At 41.9% G+C, this 26,209-nt stretch overlaps 1 protein-coding gene across 5 annotated transcripts in view; it reads left to right on the forward strand.

The window, feature by feature from the left end:
* Positions 1-18,890: 18,890 nt before the first annotated feature.
* Positions 18,891-26,209, forward strand: part of iqsec1b (IQ motif and Sec7 domain ArfGEF 1b) — a 232,514-nt gene continuing 225,195 nt past the window's right edge. For 3 of the 5 annotated variants that reach the window (XM_031280054.2, XM_036002367.1, XM_036002368.1), the window contains exon 1: positions 18,891-19,556. In XM_031280054.2, coding sequence (XP_031135914.1) covers positions 19,273-19,556 — 284 coding nt within the window. In that variant the 5' untranslated portion in view covers positions 18,891-19,272. The remainder of the gene's footprint in view (positions 19,557-26,209) is intronic. The other 2 variants (XM_031280075.2, XM_031280062.1) reach the window with 2 other exon arrangements.

Consider the following 26,209-nt stretch of genomic DNA (forward strand, 5'->3'; position numbering starts at 1 on the left):
CCACCGCTTCACAGTAATAAAGTGTTGGACAGTGTATAGACAAGCTACTTTTAGTGAATTATTTTGTAGATCATGCAACAACAAATATTTTTTTATGAATCTACACATAAACTCAGACAAAGGGAAGAAAGGGTAGGCTACATGTTTATTTAATTTTGTATTATTAACAGGGTCTGGAAAGTAGTAAAACAGATGTTTCAGTCCCCCCCCCCCCCTCCAACAAAATTCTCCCCTGCCTTCTGTTCAGCGGCCGCGGCACTTAAGTTTAGCCGACAAACGCTGACTGTGAGTCGGGTACAGAGTACCATTAGGTCACAGTCTTTTCAGTGGCTGTTGCAGTCACGTTTAGCCGACAAACAGTGACTGTGACCAGGGTTCCAAGTATTCTTGGTATTTTCCAAGTACCATTAAGGTCATAGTCTTTTCAGTGGCTGTTGCAGTTAAGTTTAGCTGACAAAAGGGGACTGTCAACCGTGTACAGACCACCGCAAGGGTATTTATTGTATGTCAACATAGCTAGCATCTAGCTAACATTTACGTCATGTGAAGTTGGGTTCAGCATTCTTAACCTGGCAACCCGCGTGAGCTTTGAGTCTGTGGAGGAGGGGTTGGGGGGAGAAGACTCTCTCCAGTATTTTGACTGCAGTACCCATTTTAAATGCTAGCTGTCAGTATTACATATTGCTCCTTTAACTTCTAGTAGCAGGTAACGTGAAAATCTGCAAGAAACAAATTGTGTATAAACCACTAAAAAAAGTAATGACAGCACCGTTTGGCTTAGTTATCTATGCCGTTAGCATGGTGGCTAACACTATTGTTACTCCGCTTATGACATTTCAGCTGTGCTTTCTAACATGCTGTCATTGTGCTAACCGGGCACCGTTAGCCTTTACAACAGAGCCGCTTCACTACACGTGTTAGATAATGTTTCATTACAGCGTTCTCTGTTGATTCGGGTTTGTTGCTGTGTGCTTGTGGTTGAAAATGAATGTAAACAAAGCAGCGTGCCAGAAATGGAATGTGCCACGATTAGGGTGACCAGATTTCCCGGAACTAAAACCGGGACACTGCGCGTGACCGTAGTGCTCGTGCACGTACACGCTTCGGCTTGTTAACGTGAACATGTGCCAGCCCAGGTCAGACATAGACACGGACAGATTACACACAATTTTGCCAACAGCACACGTAGGCCTACTGCTCACAACATAATAGGGTATCTCAGTTAATATGCATGAATTATCTTGGTATGTAGCCTACATATCTAAGAAATAATATTAAAAGACATTGAGTGAGTTTCATGTGGGACCAACTTTATTTTTCAGAATTAAAGCATTCTTTTGGAAAATGCACCCACTGAACTTGTGAAAAACTTTGTGAAAAGGTATTTTTCATTGCATGGCACTAAATGAATTATTTAGAACTGCTGACAAAGGCTTAAAATAAAGTTATGGTAACACTTTACGGTAAGGGTACATGAATTATGAATTCATGCATGAATTAATTTATGATTTGTGCATTTATTCATTCCTTTATATCTTATGAATCATCAGGAATTGACATGAGTTCATAGCCTCTCATTCATGACCTCATGCACATGCATGAACAACACAACAACTAAAGCATTAGGTAATATATTCAAATAAGAATTTGAGCAGTGATGACCACATTTCATGATAATTCATGTACCCTTACCGTAAAGTGTTACCAGTGTTATTCTAACCAACAAAACACACAAGTGTAATCTCATTTGATAGAGCAGATAGCTTCCCTATTGGAAACATTCATTCTGTATATTTGTTAGAGGAGTGAATTTGCTGAAGAATCAATTTGATGGCTGAAAGCCTACTGTGAAATTGCGCACAAGTGTCAGCAAAATTGGCGCGTGTGACGAGTAGCGCCTTTAAGGTGGGAATGGTCATGCGGTTCCTCTCGTCAGTCCATGTGTTGTTTATTTGGGGAGCATTCAGGAGCATTTGTGCCCGGTAGACACATGGCGAACTGACAAAGGAGACCTACATTTTAGAATGGAATCTCCCTGCTTTTGAAATGCGCGAACATTCCCACACAGCGTTGCTGTGTCCATTTCTTTCACTGTCTATGGTTAAAACGAGACACATAAAAAGAGGCATTGCAACAATGTTTAGAAATATACATTGTAACGTTGGCTGCACAGATTATGCAGACGCAGACTGCTATGATTGACTGACACACACACACATTGTTAAAATCTATAATAGTCTTTCTACATGGGTTTAGTTAATGATCGGGCTATAATAAGACCACGTCGGCTATGTAATCGTTGACAACCGGGACAATTTCATAGTGAATGGTGTAATCCGGGACATTTTAGCGTCCCGACAGGCTTTTGTCGGGACTCAGGACACAACTGAAAATGGGGACTGTCCCGGTCACCCTAGCCACGATGCAGGCGCCCCTTCGAGGCTAATGTATGAAGTCCCTCTAGTGGACAGAATGTATAACAACAACCACATGTTGATATTGGCATTGGCAATGCATAAGCCATAGTAGTGTAGTAAATATTAATAAAAGGCTGAATTTGGACATTAAATATGCTAATATAATTTGAATATAAAAAAACGCAATTCGAATGGTATTATAGAGGAAGATTGACAGCTGTAGTATGTAAAGAGATTTTACCGAGCCACAGGGCGTCAGTATGACATAAACCTGAAAATGAACAATGAAAACGAAACACAAAAAATAATCAACAAGTGTTTTTGTTGTTTGAAATAATCCATAAAATTGCTGAGCTCCCTGCTAACACTCCCCCTCCTTCATTCATCACTCACTGACCATTTTGTCCAGGACCGTGCCGTGATTAATAGTGTTTTTTGTTTTGAGCCCGCTGTGTGACTGATGAAGTGAAAGTGTGTGTACCATTCTGTGGACTAGTGTCGTGTTCACTCTTTGCATGCCGCCATCCTCTGCTGCACATAGAATGAGCTGTGCAGGAGGAGCTGTACTAAGCCAGAGTTTTAGAGAAATTCAATTCTGTTCAACTAAACACCCACACACACAGACACACACACACACACACACACACACACACACACACACACACACACACACACACACACACACACACACACACACACAGACAAAAGCAAATGACACACCTAGTGCTGTAATGGACACACATGGTCATTCATGTTAAACCTACATTGTGTAATGTTTTGAGTTGATTCTTAGCAAAAAAAACTTTTTTCTCTCACAAATATGTGCTCATTCATGTGTAATAATTACTTCCACCAACTAATCAAAATATTCTCGTACGCGTAGAATCTGACATTTAGAATCATTCAGAATACATACGAGCAAGTCGCTGGAATGACAGCCGCCATGTTGCGCCTCCATCTTTAAAATACATTAGCCAAAGAGAGACATACCTCCATCTTTAAAATACATTAGTCAAAGAGGGACATACCTCCATCTTTAAAATACATTAGCCAAAGAGGGACATACCTCCATCTTTAAAATACATTAGTCAAAGAGGGACATACCTCCGCCTTTCGCCCTTTTATACTCAGTGGCACCGTGACGAATGCAAGGGGGAGATTACTCGCCAGGGAAGCGAAAAAGAGAATTAAAAGAAAATTCTTACACAATGTAGCTTTAACAATGGAAAAAGTGAGAGTACATAAAGTCCAACAGAAATTACTCACACACACACATATACACACACACACACACACATATATACACACACACACACACACACACACACACAAATGCAATCCTTCCCCTTTAATTGAAAGACGATTCAGCTGAGTCACAGTCACAACTGAACATCTGGTCACAGGTGAGTACTCCAACCATAGAGAGGTCAAAATGTAAGAATCTGAATCAGTGGGGGAAGAAGTCTTCTACTTCCAGGTTCTGTAGGTTTAGGTTTAGGTTTATTTGCACAATTTAAAATAAATAGAGTGACAAAGATAACAAACAAATACAGTGCAGGGAAAGACAGGGAAAAACCCAGTGGACTTATTTGAAGCCTCCACCTTGATAATTTTATAAGACAACTTAAAATTGGTAGAAACTAATAAAATAAAAATACATACAAATATAAAGAAACAGCAAAAAAATGTGGGAATAAAGGTATTGAATTAAAAACAGTGCGACAGTGTATAGGCTATTAATTTATCTGTATGAGCAAAAGTAACAATACATGTCGTTAGCAGTAAAACAATAAGGGCATGAATACAAAAGTACTTGGTGACAAACAATTGTTAAACACCAGTTAATTGGTCTTTTATAGCCTGGTTGACACCACAACTGAGAGTGGGTCTGGGAAAGGTTCATTGACAGTTCATTTCCAAAGGGGCATCACCAATGGACGCCGCTCAAATGCCTCTGGGCGCATTGGATAGTCCAACCAAACAGACCAACGATCCGGGTGACACTGCTCTTCGGTAGCCGTCAAGTTGAATGTAAACAAAAAGCTGCTCGCTGCTCGCCGTCGCTGCTCGCCGTCGCTGCTCGCCGTCGCTGCTCGCCGTCGCTGCGCTATCGTCGTTGCATAAAGCCCGCCTCAGCAGTTGTGATTGGTGCCTCGATTTCGGGGACATTTGAAATGGGCTTGAATGGGCTCTTAGCCAGACTGACTTGCAGAGCAAATCTTAAATTTGCCGGAAGTTCGTCAGGGTTTACCCAGGCTAGGTCTTTTAGGCATCTTTTGTAAAAAGTTATAGATGAACAGTTTTTTGTCGGATAGGAAAAGTTATTCCATAATTTAGTTCCCCTAAATCATATGGAAAACTGACATCTGCAGGTCAGAGGTTTAGGGAGATGAAGATTTGATGATTGACGAGTTAGGTAAGAGTGAACCTGTGAGTTGACTTTAAAGTAAGTTTTGAAATGGTCGGGAATATTCCCTTCACTTGAGTGTATCTTGTATATAAAAAACACATATTTGCAAAATATTAATGTCATAAATAGTAAGAGACTGAAGTTTCTGAAACATTCAGCACATTAATATAGCAGCAAAGGAATATTTGCTATGTAAAGACGTAGTGGAGAAATGGCATCCTGAGCAGAGACATTATAAGTGCACTACATAGAGCATAAACCTCACTCTTCACATAACTATATATGTCATGCAAGAGAGAGAATAAAAACAAATGGAATGGTCAAAGTTGTCAAATTGATTCACGGCGTCAACTCATTTATTGAGTAACATGCAAGAAAACATTCCACCTTAAAAGTTGCCATTAGCTGCCTGCACAACGTGACGTCATGACTTCTCGTAAACATACACGCCCACTTTCTTAAGCCAAGTGGCGTATTATCTGTATGCATTTTGAGCTATCCGCGTGTATGTCTACGCTGTATACAACGGACAGCAGTCTGCATCGTCACAACGTAAACATTCACGCCACTTTCTAAAGCCCGTGGCGTGTTATTGCGAGGCTACGCTTGGGTTTAGGAAAACAACAAACGGGGAAAGGAAACTTCACACGCGGGACACGAAGGAAACATGACACCCGGGACCCGATCTCCGGTGAAAAGTCCTGTGTTTGACCCAACCACCCCCCCGACCAACCTCCCTACGCAGATTTTTCGCCCTTTCATACTACTTGCTACAGCGTCAATTCACACTCAATCGCAAGTCAATGGCGGCCAAACGGCATTGATAAACACGCTAAAAAGCAAGTATGTGTCTTGATAACACGCCAGTAATGGCGTGTCATACGTACGCCACTTCATGAGATCAGTCTGGCCTGCAGTAGCCTTTGATCGGCGAAGGGAATGAAATAATTAGCTATCTAACTGTTAACTAACAAAGATGACAAGGAAGCAAAACATAATTTCATTTCATAATGTAATTATAGTTGTTTTATTACTATTCTCATCCCATAAGCCTTTCTAGAAAAAAATACAGCAGTTTAGTCAAACAAATATATATTTTGAAATTACATTTTTAGGCCTAATGTGAGTTAAGCCATAGAGTAAAATAATCATGTATAGTCTTCACTTGCTACTTACTGTTGTGATAACGTGTTGACCTCTCACACTGTTTAGCATACAAATGCATGCAGCATATACTCTTATTTTCATTTGTTTGTTTATTTCAAAGCAAATGTTATATCTGGTGCCATTTACGGGGAGTGAAAAGCTTCTTGTCCTAGTTTATAATGACAACTGAATGACCCTTCTTAATGTCATTAAATACCGGAGGCGTACTGTGTGATTCAAAATGCCAGTGCATTATCCACAAGAGTCCTCCGTGTTTTCACACTCGTATTTACAGGACACTGTGGCGCTAGCTTTTGTACCAGAAAGCCATATGTATGGGTAATAAATGTATTCGTTGTGTGCTGTGAATGTAATGTCTATATTGTTTGTTGTACGTATGAGTTGATTTGGTGGCAAATGAGTTTCTCCGTTGGGGAGTAAAAAACTTTTCTAATCTAATCTAAATCCCTGTAGGTCCGATAGGAGTGCTACAGAAGTATGTACCTTCCAATTGTGTTGCTTGACACACGGTAGTGCATCTTTCTTTGCACCATCAGATCCTTAAGTTTAATGGGTTTGGATGTTGTAGAGGAAAATATATTACCTAATACATGTTCTTATCCTAATATTGTCTTTCCTGTTTACTGATCAAGTCCCTGCTGTTCTGTATGACATCTGCCAACACGTCCTCCAATCCAACAATATGGGTTGTTTGTTCTGTACTTAAAGCTACACTGTGTAAGAATTTCTCCCTTCTAGTGGTAAAATTGTATATGACAACCAACTGAATATTACTTTCTAGCCCTTCCTCCTGTGGTGGCCGAACCTGAAATGATCTCTTAGTATCTCTATTGTTTCCACGCAGCTGTTCTAGCCACTCCAATATTAACTTTGGTCTTGTTGCTTTGCCTGTCTCATTGTCATTTTAATTATCGTTTTCGCTTCCCTGGCGAGTAATCTCCCCCTTGCATTCGTCACGGTGCCAATAGGTGTAAGAGGGCGAAATGCGGAGGTATGTCCCTCTTTGACTAATGTATTTTAAAGATGGAGGTATGTCCCTCTTTGGTTAATGTATTTTAAAGATGGAGGTATGTCCCTCTTTGGCTGATGTATTTTAAAGATGGAGGTATGTCCCTCTTTGGCTAATGTATTTTAAAGATGGAGGCGCTACATGGCGACCGTCATTCAAGCAAGTCGCTCGTATGTATTCTGAATGATTCTGAATGTCAGATTCTACGCGTACGAGAATACTTTGATTAGTTGGTGGAAGTAATTACACATGAATGAGCACATATTTGTGAAAGAACAAAGGGGTTTTCCCTAAGAATCAACTCAAAAAATTACACAATGTAGGTTTAAGCATGTACTTAAGTACACAGTTGAGGTACTTGTACTTTACTTGAGTCTTTTCTTTTCATGCCACTTTCTACTTCTACTCCACTACATTTCAGAGAGAAATATTTCACTTTTTACTCCATTGCATTAATCTGACAGCTTTAGTTACTAGTTACTTTACAATTTAAGATTTTTGCACACAAAACATTGTAGTTTATAAAATACAATGTTTTATTATAAATTAAACTACCCAACAATATAATGGTACAGCTGAAAGTTTGGATCGTTTACAGAAACTAAAATGTGAGGATTTTTCAGCATCAAGTACTTTTATTTTTAATACTTTAGGTAAATTTTCCTGATGATAAAATCAATAGGCCAGAGAGTGAAATGGGAGCTCCAACCTGAAACTGTCGGCAAGATCAGCCTGCCATGCATCTCCCGCTCTTAACTGATTTTATTGCTTTGTTTGGTGGTGGGTCACAGCTCATCAGAGGCTTAATGTGCTGTATGTACGTGTGCAGGGAGAGGCAGGCAGCAGGAGTTCAGGCTGGAGTGGGAAGCCTCTGCAGGACGCCAGCAGGTCAGCAACAGTACACTGGGTCACATGCTGAGAGACGCCTGCATCCTTAGCGTCTCTGTATGTAGCCATCAATCACAATTTATCTGATTTAACATCTTTTTCTCTATGAATGAACATAGGCAAGTAAGATAAGACCAATTTGTTTGATAGTATCTAAACAGTTTAACCGTATCTAACACATTTTACAATAAAGGTTTGCCAGGAAATGAGCATCCTGCAATCAGTATGCAACAGAGGTAGAAATCCAATCTCTTATGTGATCAAACTTTAGAGGACTACATGCTGCTTAAGCCATTAGCTGTTTGCACATTGTGTCATGGTTCAGTGCGACACCATTAAACAACCCCACACTATTTGCGAATGCCGTTCTATGTTGAGGCTCTAGTAATGAATTAAATGAGCATGTGTGTGTTTGGGTGTTACTATCAGCTGGGGATGTAATGGCAAATCAGAACAACTCTCATTCCTGCTCTCGCCTGGAAGCCCACTGTTGACTTGCAGGCATTATTGGATTACACTGACTCTAATAGTCTCCCCTAATGTGTCTCTTAGAAAACTAATCGCTCCTCACCAACACAGAATATTTTCTTTACACTATGTGGACAACAAGAGCGAAAACCATCTTTCCCCTCCTCAGCAGCCACTATCTAGGTAGTCTTGTATTGCCAGACCTTCCTCCACAGCGCTGCGGAGGAGGATCTGGCTAGTCCACACAACATTCCGGTATTGGAGAAAAACGTGCTCTGGTTTGTTGGCATTTCTTTAAACCAATCACAATTGTCTTGGGCGGCGCTAAGTCAAAAAAAGATAAATATAATTTGAGTGTAGGTTCTAACTCAGAGGATGTTTTCCCGGAGTTTAGAATGCCAACACCAAGAAAGCGAGTGGTGAGGGACATTCGGCCGAAAATGAAGTACAATCCAAGCTTGTTTCCCAACTTCTTTACCCCTAGGCCTTCTCTGTGACTTGTTGCTAGCGCGTGCGTCCATTGTTGTTGCTATTGTCAGCTCTCCACGTGATCTCACTGGGCAGACTGATCTTATGAAGTGGCGTATGTATGACACGCCAATTCGTATGCCATTATTGGCGTGTTATCAAGACACATACTCGCTTTTTAGCATCTTTATCAACGCTGTTTGGCCTCCATTGACTTACATAACCGTTCTTCTTTTCCTAAACCCAACCCGTCCGCTGTATACGGCGCTCAAAATGCGTACAGATAACACACCATGTATGTGGCGTGTATGTTTACGCGATAACACGCCACTTGTGTATGTTTACGTCCGCTGTATACAGCGTAGACATACGCGGATAGCTCAAAATGCGTACAGATAACACGCCACTTGGCTTAAGAAAGTGGGTGTGTATGTTTACGCAAAGTCATGATGTCATGTTGCGCTGGGCCAGGTTGGACCGGGAGGGAAACTTTCAGTGATGTGGCATGAGTCCCCTATATTTAAGTGTCTTTTGTCATATGTAAGTGACATAGCACAGGTGAGGTTAGTAGGTTTAGTAAAAAAAACAACCAACAAACAGACGGAGCAGGTACGATGGCTGCCGCGCTCACTGGCGCCATGGCAACTGGAGTTGTGAAGCATCAGGATAAGTGAAAAATGTTCAGCTTGCATAGACATGGTTTTGCTTTTATTTGCACCATCAAGGACAAATTGGCATGGATGTCCACTCACGCTTGCAATGATTTTTCAATGCATGTGCATTGCCTCTAAAATTTGCTTCATGTTCCATCTGATCACACCATTAAAGACACTGTGTTAAGCCATTTACACATCGGTTAAAGGGTATACTGCTTTTGGGACAAACAACATTATTCTGAAACAAAATCCAATACACTACACATGTGGCATAAGGAAGTGAAAGCAGCTTTACTTTCTCTCTGTTTAACTGACAGAGCGTGCCCCAGCACCAGGTCCTGTCTTTATCATGTTGACAAACCCACCACAGATGTCTGATGCTAGAACGCATGTTAGTGTTAACCCTACTGTCTTCAACTCGCTGCCCATCTAACAGAGGCAGACGATGAGGAGTGCTGATATCATACTGGACAGACACAGAAAAAAAAAAAAGATTTGGTGCGCAGTGATAGATCTCAGTATAGGCAGGCTGTTAAAAATTCAGCAGATTCAGCTGAGGACACAGAGCTTTGTCCGGCAGACAAAGAAGCAGAAAATACATGCCTTTCCAATATGCATTGTATTCCTGCCGGTTGTCCATTGTGTATCTAAAGATGGTCGATAGTTATTGAAAAATCAGGTATGCAATGGATACGTTTTGCAAAATGTCAATGTTTATTGAGTTTTGTTCTGCTTTTTTCTGTATTTATGGTTATCAGGTATTACTCTCTCTCTCTCTCTCTCTCTCTCTCTCTCTCTTCCCCCCCAACCACTCGCATCAGATGGCCGCCCACCAAGAGTCAGGTTCTAACCAATGTTTCTGCCTTGGAAGTTTTTCCTCGCCGCTGTCGCACCAAATGCTTGCTCTCTGGGGGGAATTGTTGGGTCTCTGTAAATTATAGTGGGGTCTAGACCGACTCCATCTGTAAAGTGTCCTGAGATAATGTCTGTTATCTTTTGACACCATAAATAAAAGAGAATTGAAATTTAATTCTTTGTTGTAAACACAGCAAAAACAATCTCTGGGCTACACTATCAGAATGAATATGAATATATGAATATAGTAATAAAAGCTCAGATGAAAAAGGGGCATTACAATTACAGTGTTATAAGCAAGGTACAGAAGGGGGGGGGCATAATTAATCAATGAGAAGTGTTGGAATTGGAAAAATGGACATATGGAGATGCCAGAGGGGGCAGGAAGACCTGTGGCATGATGGCCCATTAGTGCGAACAAAAAGGTACACTGTAATGCTGATGAGTGTTTGGTCTGAGTGAAGCGGAGACCAGTCACAGCCCTGCCCCTACGAATCCCTGATCTAACTGGCCAAACTGTCAAACTTGAGGCTCACTAGTCCCAAGACTCCCCTAAAAATCATGCAATAGTGTGAGTTGTTGAGTTAGGGGAAAGCTGGTCTAAATACACGACGTTCCACTTCTGGGATTGCTCTCGTTCTGCTGGAAATTGTGCCGCATGACACTCTTTTCGGATGTCCATCCCCTTCCGCTTTTTTTGTGTTGTAATTTTAAACTCTGGTGGATTTCTGAGGACTATGGTTAACTGCTCCTCAGATCTCTGCAGGTTAAATCCAGACAGCTAGCTAGACTATCCGTCCAATCTGAGTTTTCTGTTGTATGACAAAAAAACCTTTGAACGTACACATGTTCCACCAAAACAAGTTCCTTCCCGAGGCTATTTTGCAGAGGCACCGTGGCTCCACTTTGCGCTTAGCACCGCCCAAGACGATTGTGATTGGTTTAAATAAATGCCAATAAACCAGAGCACGTTTTTCTCCCATCCAGGAGTGCTGTGTGGACTTGCTAGACCCTCCTCCGCAGTGCTGTAGAGGAAGGTCTGGCTATGCAAGACTAGGGGAAAGCTAATAAACATTTTATCCAGCATTCAAAATTGAAGATTGAAATTGAATGTGGCGTCTATTGACATGATGGGATTAATTCATTTTATTTGTTAGGCATTAGGCTTTTAATTTACTACAGTCCCTCAATTCAGAGTTCAGTCTGCCTTAGTCTGGAACAACAGAAGCACATTTCCAGGATAAAGCTGTTCTCAAAATCGCTTCAATACGGGAAAGAACAACAACCTTCGAGCTAGCAGACTACAAGCTGAAAATGGCAAGTTTTGAAGGAAATTTCGATTGTGCAACAAGGCAGGCCTGCTTGGTTCTTTCAGGGAATGATTGTAAAGATTTACAAAGAATATGTTTACTGCATTTACTATCTAACTGGGACGTTTTGTAACAGATTGGTGGGGATTTCTGTGGACGAAGGCCAAGACATTTTGCCTTTATTTGGACAGTTAGTATAGAGAGTGACAGGAAATGTCGGTACACATGTAACAGAGGTCTTTTAGGTGGAAGTTGAACCATGGATGTTGGTATGTGGTATACATGTATGCCTTAACCATAAGGGTTTTCCCTCACTACATACAAGCAAATTGTGATAATGGTGATAATATAGGCATATAGGAATTTGCTGGAGACATTTTTCAAAACAAGACAAGACTCAAATGTGTCTACAACATCACTGACAAAAGTATAAATGACCTTAAAACCTTCTAAATTTCCCCGTATCTTTCCTAAGAAGTTCAAGGTCCATAACTCCATGTTGTTTTTCAGGAACAGTGGATAAAACAACAGCGGATGTGGTGGATACTAAATGCTTACTAGCCACTTGATGAAAAATAAATTCATCTGAGGGCCGTAAAACTGTCTGAACTCAGCTATTAGAGAAATAAAACAGCCTCCTCTCTGGCAGCAACTTTTTTGTTACTATGAGAGAAGGAAGCACTCCAGTGAGGTTTTGTAAAAAAAAAATAAGGCCATCTCTGTGTCTTAAACCATGAAGAAAGATAGCATCTCACAGCAACCAATTCGATTCACAAACAGACACTCCCGCGTGTGTTTTCCAACTCACTTGGCCCGAGTTTTGCTTTATCGACGTCTGCGGATTATGAGTCTCCAGTCTGTCTTTCTTTTTCTTTCATCTTGGGGGACATATGGGATCTAGCATTACACCTGCTGCTGTCACTGTTACTGTAGCAACCTTTGATACATTGGCCTTTTGTGAGATGGAACTCGAATTCTCACATAAAGCTGAAAGTTCAAAGAGAGCCAAAGCTCTAGAAAATACTCCCTGGACCAGATAGAAACTGCACACAGCTGAAAACGACACGTGCACTTTGCTTTGGCCGTACAGCACCGCTGCAAGACGGAGCTATGGCATCAGGAGGAAAAATAATACCCTTAGGTTGCATTCACACCTGAGCAGTTTGGTCCATTTTAACCGAACCCTCGAGCGTTTCGTGGAATAGTCCAGTTCATTGGGGTGGTGTGAAAGCTCATTCCAACTCTGGTGCGGACCAAACAACCAAACTCTGGTCTGACCCAAATATAGGAAGTGAACCGAAAAAAAACTACTGCATTTACTAGCCTGCAATTGTAATCTTGCACACAATTTACGGACGTGTGATTTAAGGGAAGATTGCCTTCAAATCCATAACCTATTATGAGCACACATCGCTGGTCGTCTGTGTGACAACATCATCTCTCTCACTCTCATCAGGGCTGCCCTCTCCTTCGCTCGCTGTCTGTCAGCTGCTCTCATTGTTCGCCTTCTTCTAAAATACTAGAAACACTAAAGCAAAACCAGAAAACCCAAGACTTATACAGCTTTGGAAGTGTCAGGGAGTTTCATTCAGATATTCTGTCCAATAAACGAGCAACCCTTTCAACCGTTTGCGTTTGACAAAGTGCAGTGTGAACACAAACCGCTTTGCACTTCACTTCACCCCGAATTGCACCCCGAGTCTAACCTTCGAATTGCACCCTCAGAAGCTAAATATAACTCCTGAAAAATGGGTGAAAATGTCCCTTTTCTACAATTCGCTATCCCTCTACTCTCTTCCATGCTTGGAAGATGTCTACAAGCGAAGGATCACATAATCTTTTCGGTGAATTATGCACATTATCTTTCCACATTTTCTCCTCGGAGTTGTTGACAGATGATGGCAGTGAGGATTTAGTCTGCAGTATTGTGTCTGTCAGTGGGTTGTGGCTAGAAGGGATACAGCTACGGCGTTTAGCTGAGAAAATGCAGCGACGACAGTTAAGTTAAGGCCGGCCACACACTGCGTGGCGTGATCGTGGCGTTTCTGTTGCGTGTCAGTTGCATGGCGGTGTCAGTTTCTATGTCTTTACACATAGATATATATATGGTCTTTACACACCAGAAACGTGTCTGACGCGGCCATGCTGCTGCTAGCCTTGTCTGGACACATGTAGTATGTTTCCCATTGATGTACTGCACTCAAGCAGTAGTATAGTTCATGTTAAACATAAATATATACTGATCTGATTACAGCAAAGACAACGTCGGCAGTATTGACGGCAAAATAGGCTACAGAATATTTCGTTCTGTATTGACAGGTGCAATATTTGAAAATCGATAATTATTTATTATTATTTTTTTAACTTACATTTATATCTGCATTCATGTCAAAACCTAGAGACTTTCAAACATCAACATGTCATTTATTAATATGTATTTGTGTCAAAATGACATATAAACATCTTTCCTGTTCTATTTTGCCTGGTAACGCTTCCAACACGCTTGCGTGTCGTGTGGAAAATAGGCGTCGGTTCTATTTCTAGCATGCGCGCGTTTTCGGTGCGGCTCGAGCCGCGCCTGAGACGTGCGTGTCACGCAGGCAGTGTGCAAGCTCTAACCTGTTACCATGGGAGCCGAAATAAAAACGGACACGCCACGCAGCTGACACGCTCACGCCACGCAGCCAGGGTAAAGCCGGCCTAAGACACCAAAACGACAAGTTAAGTTTAGGAAAAAGGTTGAGGTTTGGAACACTCCTGAGGAACAAACGCACATTTCCTGGGTGAAAGTAAGAAAATTATATTATTTTATTAGACATTTACTCAAGTACTGTACTTAAGTACAAATGTTGAGGTACTTGTACTTGACTTGAGTCTTTTCTTTTCATGCGACTTTCTACTTCTACTCCACTACGTTTCAGAGAGAATTATTTCACTTTTTATCTTATCATCTGACAGCTTTTGTTACTTTACAAATTAAATGTTTTGCACACAAAACACATGTAGATTATAAAATCTGATGTTTTATTATAAATTGAACTACCCAACAATATAACAGCCTCCAAGTCCAGCTGAAATGATTAGACCATTAAACACATGATTGACGGAACTGTTTGGATTGTTTCCAGTTTCTAAAACGTGAGGATTTTTCTGCATCAAGTACTTTTACTTTTAATACTTTCAGTACATTTTCCTGATGATACTTACATACTTTGACTTTAGTAACCTTTTCAATGCAGGACTTGTACTTGTAACAGAGTATTTTTACAGTGTGGTATTAGTGGTATTAAAATCTGAATACTTCTTCCAGCACTGATATTAGATTAGATTTTGCGAGAGTAACGGTATCCCTTCTAGCCACAGAGCAAACCTCCTCCTCAGTCCTGCATTCACCAGATGGGACTAGAATAATTATGTGCCTTAATGCAGTGCACATTACCTCATATCATTGCTTTACAAGTCAGATATTCAGCTAAAAAAATGTATTCAAAGACACCACCAGCCCCCATCACTGTTGACTGATGTTCTGAACACAGAGAACCACTAGAGGGCAATCACTGTGTGAAAGAACCATCCAGCAGCTACAGCGTGTGAGTGTGGAGGATAATGACAGGCTTCATACATGGTCTGCCTCTCTGCTTGTTTTTCTCTGTATGTGAATACATCCCAGTGTGCAACATGAGTGCACAGAAACCTGGTTTTATCTCAGACACAGTGAAAAGGACCAAATTTCACCCTCCGTCTCTGGAAAACTAAAGTATCTACATTGTCATGAGCAAATTTTCTTTATCGTACAGTAAATTCAGCCTACTCTTATTAATATTAAGACAAAGTGTTCTGGTGTCTAAATGATGCCCAGTGATGCTAGATTACTATAGTGGCAGTGGGCTTATTCCCTGTGTCCAAGGATTCATAGGCTAAACCTGCTGAATAGATGTATATTTATATTATCTGACAGAGTGCACTGCAGATAGCTTGTGATGCACCATGATGTAAGGAACACTTTATCTAAAAGATATGTAGATCACAGTGCGAGCCACATGTCAGAATAGCCCTGGGTTTAACTGCACATTCAGAAAAAATCACATCTTGTGTCTACCCGGGATATCTACAGAAATGATTTCAGACAGAAGAGGAAGCTACATTACAGCAATGATGGGATATATGGAGGTACAGTATAAACATGTACGTTTTGGGGCATCCTGGAGGGCTACAGGGGTTTAAGACGCTGACCATGTAGTTGCAACGTTCCCCAGTCCTGACTTGGGATTTTTGTAGCATGCAATTCCACCGCTGTCTCCACACATTTCAGCTTTCTCTACTAGTCTCGCTTTGCCCAGTCCCTTTCTGTTCAATGCTGCACTTTGCACCACGTTTGTACGGTTATTACCTCGAGATGGTACGGTGGCTCTGCAACGGTGGCTCTGCAAAATAGTCTCGGGTAGGAACTTGTTTTGGTGGAACATTTGCACCGCGCAAAAGAAAACGCCACGTATTAAGAAGTGCGTAGTGCGTAGTTTCTGTCGCCACCATGAGGAATTCTAAGACAACAACACTGTCGGCTCATCCACATGATACAGCCACCCCTCTGCCACGCAATTGCTAGTAGCCAAGGAGGACATGGAGGATTAAAAAAAACATGATGGACTCTTCAGAAGAGGTCATTATCTTCACTCGAGCTACTGCGCGGCAAAGTCGCCGGACGCCACAATCTTCTAAACAAGTCATACAGAGAAATACAGAGAGAGTTTTGTGGCGCTGATAGTCTTAATTAGCTATGTAGCAACTCATTTGGCAATGGACCTTTTTTTACAGCAGACATTTTGACTTGTCATAGTAGGAAAAGCACAGCTGAAATTGATAACCTTAACGATGGCTCAGTGTCCCAGTAAGCTATTTCAGTGAGTCAGCATGCACAATACCAGGGCCTCTCCTAAGTGTTATGCAGCCATCATTAATGGTTTTGAATACACCTGTGCTTTTCCTACTAGGACATGTCAACATGTCTGCTGTGAAAAAGGTCTATGGCTTGAATGTAACGGACGTTCATTAATATCAAAAAGTTACGCACTAGAGCATTAAATTAGCTGGATACGTGGTTAAAACGTAATTTGCTCTTACCAGTGTATCGCCGTGTGTACTTCGTCCACAGCAATCCGGGTCTGGTACTTAAGAACAACTTTGAGATACTTTCCATATCATGCTACTTTATACTTCTTACTCCTCCTACATCTCAGAGGGAATATTGTACTTTTACTCCAGTACATTTATTGGACAGCTGTAGTTACTTTGCCGATTCAGATTATTAATACAAAATATAATCAACAATAAATAGTATTAAACACAGACCACCTGGAGCTCAGCTCTGACTGCAGCGCTGGTGTACCACTGCCCACTGGTTTCCTCTCAGTTTGTTTTAAAATGACAAGGACTGTTTTTATATCAAAGGGTGTGACTTTTTGTTTACTTACAGAATGTAGCATTATGTGCTTTGAATTAACACGAGGCTTTTCAGCGGCCTAAAGGCCAAAATGTCTTTTATATCTGACTGTAAAGAAAAATGGAAGTACATTCCTGAGATACTCCAGACTCTGTCCATTCATGATTGTCTAAATATGCAGGTTTTGTTTTATTCTACACTGGCATTTTTACTATTCATTTTAAAGTTTAAGCAAGAAGACTAAACAAGGACCCCATGTATGCCTGTTATAATCATGCAATCTGTATCTGCTTATCTTACCTGGATAAGGATGTTAAAGCATAAGTCTTGAGTATTATTCTGAATGGCATCTGAAACGACCGACAGCTCACGGTGCTCTAAAGCCGGCTCCAACTCACCTTTTTTCGGCTAAATTCAACTGTAAAGACCCCTAAACGTAACTGTCATGTGACCGGTTGTCACGTGACCAGCCGGGTGTCACCTAATTCCGTGGGACATCATACGAATGGGTGTGCATATGTTTTCATTCAATATCATACAAACGCGTTCATGATAAGATAAGAATCTTATGTAATGCGTAAGATGTAATACATCTTACGCATTACATAAGAATGCATTACACCTCTCCATCATCTGCTGCTGTCTGTCCGTCACTCTCTCTCTCTCTCCACTGTGACTTTAGTCTATATTCATTGCTCTGGTACCGCCGGATGTCCTTCTTATCGGCCGGATGTCCGTCCCCTTCCTCTTTCTTTGTGTTGGCGTTCTAACCTCTGGTGGATTTGTGAGGACTATGGTTAACTGCTCCTCAGATCTCTGCAGGGTAAATCCAGACAGCTAGCTAGACTATCTGTCCAACCTGAGTTTTCTGTTGCACGACTAAAACTACTTTTGAACGTACACATGTTCCACCAAAACAAGTTCCTTGCTGAGGCTATTTTTCTGAGGCACCGTGTCTCCCTCCGACGCTTAGCACCGCCCAAGACGATTGTGATTGGTTTTAAGAAATTCCAATAAACCAGAGCACGTTTTTCTCCCATCCCAGAATGCTGTGTGGACTAGACAGACCCTCCTCCGCAGCGCTGTGGAGGAAGGTACTGTGACTTTAACTAAGAGCGTGTTGCGTTTGAGTTTTCACCTATAGTAAAACGAATGATTTTTTTTTTGTTCAGCACTTTGCTGCCTTCAAGTTGCTAAAAAACAAACAAACCAAGATACATGTATATGGTGCATATTCCTAAATTATTGGGGTTTAATTTATTTGGGGTTAATTGGGGCCCAGCAGCTCATTTTTACCTCGTCCTGCAAGCAGTTCAGTCCAGCCATGCTTGAAGGGCTCCTGACAGCACCATCAAATAGTAGCCCACAGAGTCATGTTAACAAGCTTCTCAAAATGAGTTCTCCGAAAAATTTAAAGCGTTATTTAGAACTCTTGTTTTGTATAATTAGTAAACTATCAACCCATCTCTTCATCTTAACTTAACAGAACGCCCCCCCCCCCCAGGCTATATCAGGCTATATCGACCTGCAGTTGTGGTGCATGCTGGTGGAGGGAGGGGACTAGTACTACCTCATGCATGAACAAACACACCGCGGACACTATGCACGAATGTGCGTGGCCGTCGAGGTGAGCGTGCGTGCGTATTTTGGCGCCACAGAAACTCGACGTAGCCTACCTGTTGAGTGTATATGCACATGCGTTCAACAAACTCGGCATCTCTCTCTCTCTCTCTCTCTCTCTCTCTCTCTCTCTCTCTCTCTCTCTCTCGCTCTCTCTCTCTCGCTCTCTCTCTCTCTCTCTCTCTCTCTCTCTCTCTCTCTCTCTCTCTCTCTCTCTGAGCCTCCAGTTCTGCAAGAGTTAAACGGTTTTCCTTTTCCCCCAATGTACGGAGCGGCTACTGGAGGTTGCGGCGCGGCGGCAGCGGTAGCGGTAGCGGCAGCGGCAGCGGCGTACAGCAGCGCACCCAAACCCGGCCAACTTCACAACAAAGCTGCCACTAGGCTACTACACCACAAACCAGCCATGTCGGAGCGAAGGAGGATCTCTGGATATGGATTTGACAGCGCGCAGTCTTACTCCTACTGAGCGCGAGTGTGTGTGTGTGTGTGTTAGGCTATGTTTGTGTGTGTGTGAGGGAGAGGGCTGCTTTTTTGTTTGTTTGGTTGTGTGGATATATCGCCTCCATGGACGGGCAACGGGGCTTTTACGAGATGGAGAACCCGACAGAGAACCCCAGCAAGGCGGCGGAATATCTAAAGGAGCTGAATAAAATCATCAAGACCCAGCAGGGGCTCCTGGAGAAGCAGAGGGTCCGGATCGAAGAGCTGGAGCTCCAGGTGACGGAGCTGTGCAAGGAAAACGTCTGTCTGAAAGATCAGCACCACCGGCACCTGGCCACCTGCAGACTCCAGCAGGGGAACCACTCCGCCCTGCTGGGGGCCATCAAGGAGAATGTCACGCAGGAAAAGTAAGTTCTAGTTGTTAATCTGTGTTAATTGTGTGTGGTGTTTTAAGCAGGGCGCTGTCAAGGCTATAGATCTCTCCTTTGTGACCACCAAATTTGTTTACTCCGTGACTGGAGAGATCCGTGTGTAGCCTACAGTATACGTGTCATTCATCCCCGTCAGGTGGAAACCACGCAAGCAAATCAAATGCATACTTATCCGCCACTCTGTTATGGATCCGTTTTTTTAATTATCCGTGTAATTTCTATATCGTCAGGGATTATTTTCAGTCTCGCACACAGACTATACGCACGCTTCACACGACTATCGCGCAATACAGATCCCGTTAGAAGCACTCTGGAGTAAAGCCTATATGCCAAAACATGATTTTTCTATTCTATCAGGTCATCACGGTAAAAGTCCGGACCGGTGGGTGTGACTTTGGTTGTGTTGTGACAGGGGAGGTGATCGCACCAGCTGTGGCGTTGTAAGAAAACCGTGTTACGCATCTTTTGGTCCGGCTGACTTCTTGGGGCGACAGATACTATGGGTGGGTAGCTGAACGGGCCTATAGGGCAGAGTTATAGGTCAGGGGCCCTGTCTCAAAAAATGTTGCTAAAAAACGATTCCAAAGAGATGCTGAATGTCCACAAACGTAGGCTACACAAAACATCCAAATGACCCAAATGACTACAGAGATGCTAAATGATTGAAAATATACACAACACAAGCAAAAAAATTACATTTAACATCTACAAATGACCCCAAGTGACCCCAAAGACACACAAACCGAGTAAAAATAAATGCACAACTACCACAAAAAGATGCAAAACGAGTAAAAAGTTGATTCAAAGCAAACACAAAGACACAAAATGACTAAACATAGACTCTTGGAGACTCTAAATTAGGTGTCTAGGATGGGGGGGCCTATAAAATGTCTGTGTCCAGGGGCCCCTTGGATCAGGTGCCCTGTCTCAAATTTTTTTTTGTTGCTAAAAAACGATTCCAAAGAGATGCTAAATGACCACAAAAGTAGGCTATACAAAACGATTCCAAAAGACCCAAAATGACTACAGAGATGCTAAATGACATATATGAAAATCTACACAACACAAGCAAAAAATTTACATTTAACGTCATCAAATGGCCCAAATGACCCCAAAAGACACACAAACCGAGTAAAAAGAAATGCAAAACGAGTAAAAAATATATTCAAAGTAAACACAAAGACACACAATGACATGGAGACTCTAAATTGGGTGTCTTGTTCCTCTGTAGACAGGGTGGGGGGGCCTATAACATGTCGTGTCCAGGGGCCCCTTGGGTCAGGTGCCCTGTCTCAATTTTTTTTGCTAAAAAACGATTCCAAAGAAATGACCACAAACGTAGGCTACACAAAATTATTCCAAATGACCCAAAATGACTGCAGAGATGCTAAATGAAAATATACACAAAACGACCCAAAAAAATGTACATTTAACATCTACAAATGACCCCTAATGACCCCAAAGACACACAAACCGAGTAAAAATAGATGCAATACCACCACAAAAAGATGCAAAACGAGTAAAAATAGATTTAAAGCAAACACAAAGACACAAAATGACTAAAAGTAGTCTCTTGGAGACTCTAAATTGGGTGTCTTGTTCCTTTGTAGACAGGGATGGGGGGCCTCTAACATGTGTCCAGGGGCCCGTTGTGGCATAATCTGTGCATGACAAGTATACGCTGGATATTTTGTGAAGACATTGCCAGGGAATAATGATTTGATGTACAGTCAATAAGTACAGCCGCGTTGACTTTGTCTTGTTTTCCTCAAGACCTTTTTAATTTGAAATGACGTAGTTGCATTGGAGAGCAGCCGAGTGCTACTATCAGAGTTGATTCAGAAATGTTCCATCAAGGCTGCCAAAACATGTAAGGTTAATTGTTTAATAAAGGAAAGTATCCACGCAGGTGACCGTTATTTTAGCAAGAACATGCAGTAATGTTCTACTGCATGTAAACATTATAAAGCTTTTGGATCACATCGGTTCCTCATTGTGGTATTGTTTAATGTTTTATCCGCAAAAGCAAGCAGACTGCTTTAAAGCAGCTTTACACCAGTGGTGGAATGTAACTAAGTACATTTACTCAAGTACTGTACTTGAATACAAATGTTGAGGTACTTGTACTTTACTTGAGTCTTTTCTTTTCATGTCACTTTCTACTTCTACTCCGCTACATTTCAGAAAGAAATATTGTACTTTTTACTCCACAAAATTAATCTGACAGCTTTAGTTAATTTACAAATTAAGATTTTTGCACACAAAACAGATGTAGTTTATAACATATGATGTTTTATTATAAATGAAACTAGCCAACAATCACCATGGCACTTCAGTACAGTATACATAGTATTTTTTGATATTCTCATAAACATACAGTATTCCATGTTTACAGCATTAGCAGAAATCCTGTAGTAGGCCATATGGATAAAATCATATTATATTGATTTGCCCTGATACAGGATCATATGTAATTTTTCAAACACTTTCTGGTCCTCCAGCTCCAGAGGATTAGCTGCTTTTCTCAGTTTTATTTTGATGTCAGTTGAATCTGTTTGGGTTTCAGACTGTTGGTCAGATGTTAGTCTCCCATTGCCAGACCCTCCTCCACAATGCTGCGGAGGAAGGTCTGGCTAGTCCACACAGCATTCTGGGATGGGAGAAAAACGTGCTCTGGTTTATTGGCTTTTCTTTAAACCAATCCCAATCGTCATGGGCGGTGCTAAGCGCCGAGCGGAGCCAAGGTGCCTCTGCAAAATAGCCTCGGGAAGGAAATTGTTTAACACACAAATGCAGCTATGTGCATGGCCATTCGTAAACTTTGTTATAGGAAGAATGCTGAGCGTACAAACTCACTGGATGGTATGGACATCTACAAGCTGTGAAAAAAATGACTCCAGGTGGCTGCAAACTAACACAAAACCAGATATATTCTGACAGTCTGTATGGACTCGTATTGAAGTCAATACAAACAATGAAAAATCAACAATGGCAGCCATCAGCGGCAATACTGAGCACTCAGCTACTCAGCATCCCACCAGTAGGTGAGCGAGAAAGGAGTTCTTGCCATCTTTTATTTTGGTTTGTATTGATTTTAACGGAAAAGACCATTTCTACCGCAAACAGTTTTTGTGTTACTTTCCGTCCGCCTGACATTGTTTTCCCCCAAGATTATAGGTCCCTGAGAAGATTTTCTAACATCCAGTGAGTTCATCTTTTAAACATTCTTCCTAACACAAATTGTATTCAATCCGATTCAATTTTATTTAGAGTGTCAAATCATAACAGGAGTTATCTTGAGACACTTTACAGATAGAGTAGGTCTAGACCATACTCTATAATTTACAGAAACCCAAACATTTTCCCCCAAGAGCAAGCATTTGGTTCGACAGCGGCGAGGACAAACTCCCTTTTTACAGGTAGCAACCTCGGACAGACCCTGACGCTTTGTGATCTGAATCGACTGGCTGGAGAGAGAGAGAGAGAGAGAGAGAGAGAGAGAGAGAGAGAGAGAGAGAGAGAGAGAGAGAGAGAGAGAGAGAGAGAGAGAGTTGATTTCTATTGGGATTAGGGCTGCATCTAAGGATTATTTTCATTAGTCTATATCCACGACGTTCCACTTCCAGGATTGCTCCGTTACAATGTCCGTTACCTTCCGCTTTCTTTGTGTTGGCATTTTAAACTCCGGTGGATTAATGAGGACAAGGCATGGGCCGGTATGAGGTTCTAACGGTATGATAACCTTCAGCAAAAATACCACGGTTTCATGGTATTGCAGTATTGCAATTAAATCTCTAAAATGTATTATTTTGAAATGTCTGGGTAAAAAAAAAAAAAATTCTTTTCCTCCATTGAACACTGTTATATTTTATTTTATTTTAAACAGAATATAGAATATTTGGTATATTTTTAAATGTGTACCATATTAAGTTTAAATAAATAATACAATCAGTTGATGTGGATCCCCCTTTGCTGCCAGAGCTACTGCTGCCCTTAAAAAGAAGAAAAATGAAGACAGACATGTTCATTTAACCATAATCTGTACTGACAGTTAATTCTGGTCTAAAAATGTGTGTCCTTTTGGTAATATAGCACTGGATTTAACATTAAACTAAATATGACATGATCTAATTGCTTTTATGTAAAAATATATGAAGAGAGAGTGTGTGTGTGTGTATGTGTGTTTACTTTGGGCACATACACGTTAGAGTGCTGATCGGGCCGCATTTTTCTGTCCGAGCCCGGCCCGCGTCCGACAGAGCAGTAACTGAACCCGACCCCAACAGGCAAGATTTTTATGTCCGAGACCGACCTGAGCCCGACACAGTTAAAATCTCGTTTTTTCCTCATACTAATGACACATGTACGTTTGTTTGTGTGGAAAGCTTTTATTAAGCAACTGTAGGAAGGCATTCGGAAATGTCAACAGATGAGCGCATCATCTCACACGGGGCAACAAGCGCACACAGGCGCTGAGAGTACAGCAGTGGCAGTGAGTACAGCCAAATCATTATTGATTTGATTCAAAAGTGTTAGGTGCGTAGTATATCTTCATTATGAGTTAGCAGCTGCAGGAAATACGTTAACATACATGAACATAAGTTGAACAGAGACAATTAAATGATGTGCAGAATAGTGCAGCATTTTTGACACAAAAATGCAGTATCCACACAGTAAACCAATTCAGTCTCAGTCTAGCTCGCTGTCATATCGAGTTGTGAAATTACTTGTTCTGGATGCATGAGGCCCATTGCAATCAGCTTTGCACTTTGCTCAGTAAGTTATCTCTAACAAAGCTAACATAACTAACGTTAGCTAAGAGCTAGCTAGAGTGTTATCAGTTAGCACAGCTGACAGCTCACTAAAAAAGAAGCTCAAAGCTAGGTTAAAGCTAACGTTAACACTGCAGTGGTTCTCAGTTAGCACAGCTGACAGCTAACTAAAAAAGAAGCTCAAAGCCAGGTTAACTGTCAGCTTTCTGGTGTAATTTCCTCACTGTATCGTGTGCTCGCGGTAGACTTAACCCGCTTTGGTTTTAGACAACTTGGTCTGAGCGGCATTGCTGTGCCTCACCAGTTATCTAGTTAGCTAGCTATCAGTCCGAGCTCAGTTCAAGAAGTGGCGGCCAGTTTCTTCAGCATTGCTCGCGACACGAGATGGAAGAGACAAGTGAGCGGAGTTCGCGCTAAGTTTGTCTCGCCGCTGGGTTGTAATTTGTTAAAGTTCATTTAGCTTGGTTACTAATTCAACCGCTACGTTTACTCTCTTCGGAAATGTGAGGAAGACCCTTCCATCCATGGGGAGACCACTTTACGCCCATTTAACAAACTGACTCCTTATTGGCCGAGGTCGATAACGTGTGTCACGATTCTGCCTTCTCACTCCGTGACACAGGTTCGTGGATCTGAGTGTTGTGAAGTTGGTTTCACATCGCATATTGTTACAGCCCTAGTCTTTTTAGACATGCAGGAAGAGTTCGGAGGTTTCATCTCCTGCAGCCATCATGCACAGGTCTACTCGCACAACAGGAGGGGAGGGCCGTGATACCTTACGCTGCACATTGGCAGGCAGAGGGATTTCTGACCGGCACTTTCTGTCCACGACGACTTACAGTATAACTTATATGGGCAGTGGTGGCCTAGGGTTAAAGAAGGGAGGTCATTGGTTCAATCCCCAGACCAACAAAATCTGGGTGGGGAAAGTGAATGAGCAGCGCTTGTCGCTCCCTCATTACCACCACTGAGGTGCCCTTGAGCAAGGCCCTTAACCCCAACCGCTCCAGTGGAGCTGCTCAGTGGCCAGCAGATCAGACTGTGGTTGTACTGGGCAGCTTCCAGGTATGAATGTGGAACTGTGTGAATGTGACAGGTCGTCGTTGCAAATGAGAATTTGTTCTCTGTCGACTTACCTGGATAAATAAAGGTTAAATAAAAAAAAAATAAAAATAAATAAAAACAGCTCATACCGCAGGAACGGTATAACGGAAAATGTTAGTGGTTTTGAAACCGTGACTTTTTAATACCGTGGTATACCTTAAAACTGGTAACCGGCCCATGCCTAGTGAGGACTGTGATTACCTGCTCCTCAGATCTCTGCAGGGTAAATCCAGCCAGCTAGCTAGACTACCTGTCCAATCTGGGTTTTCCGTTGCACGATTAACAGCACTGTAGCGCCACTTTCTACCTAGTATAGCTGTGACATCACAACGGTACGGAAGTCCTGATGGCTCGTTTGGTACTTTCACAGTATAAATATAGCGACATGCTTTATAATCAAAAAAGACATCTCACTTTTTTACAATATGGGACCTTTGCAGGCAATTTCCAGTGCACCTTTCCAGTGCAGGCAATTGTCCTGCATTGCCTGCACTGGTCCAATACCAGAGATATTAGAGGGATAAACGATCTGGCAAAATCTCTTACGTTTGACACATTTCTATCGTCTTAAGTGTATACCCATGCTGTGCCTGTGCCATAGTTCCCTTCACTCCCTCCATCCTCCTCCTGCCTGCCTGCCTGCCTTAGTGAGTATGAAATTGCATCATCTCCGGTGGTGAGTGATTAGCTCTACAGTCTTAACGGATGGTTTTGATGATCCCAGCGCAAGTTGTGATGCCACCAGTTACGCAG

The sequence above is a fragment of the Sander lucioperca genome, chromosome 6 (assembly GCF_008315115.2).
Source record: "Sander lucioperca isolate FBNREF2018 chromosome 6, SLUC_FBN_1.2, whole genome shotgun sequence".
Taxonomy (NCBI): domain Eukaryota; kingdom Metazoa; phylum Chordata; class Actinopteri; order Perciformes; family Percidae; genus Sander; species Sander lucioperca.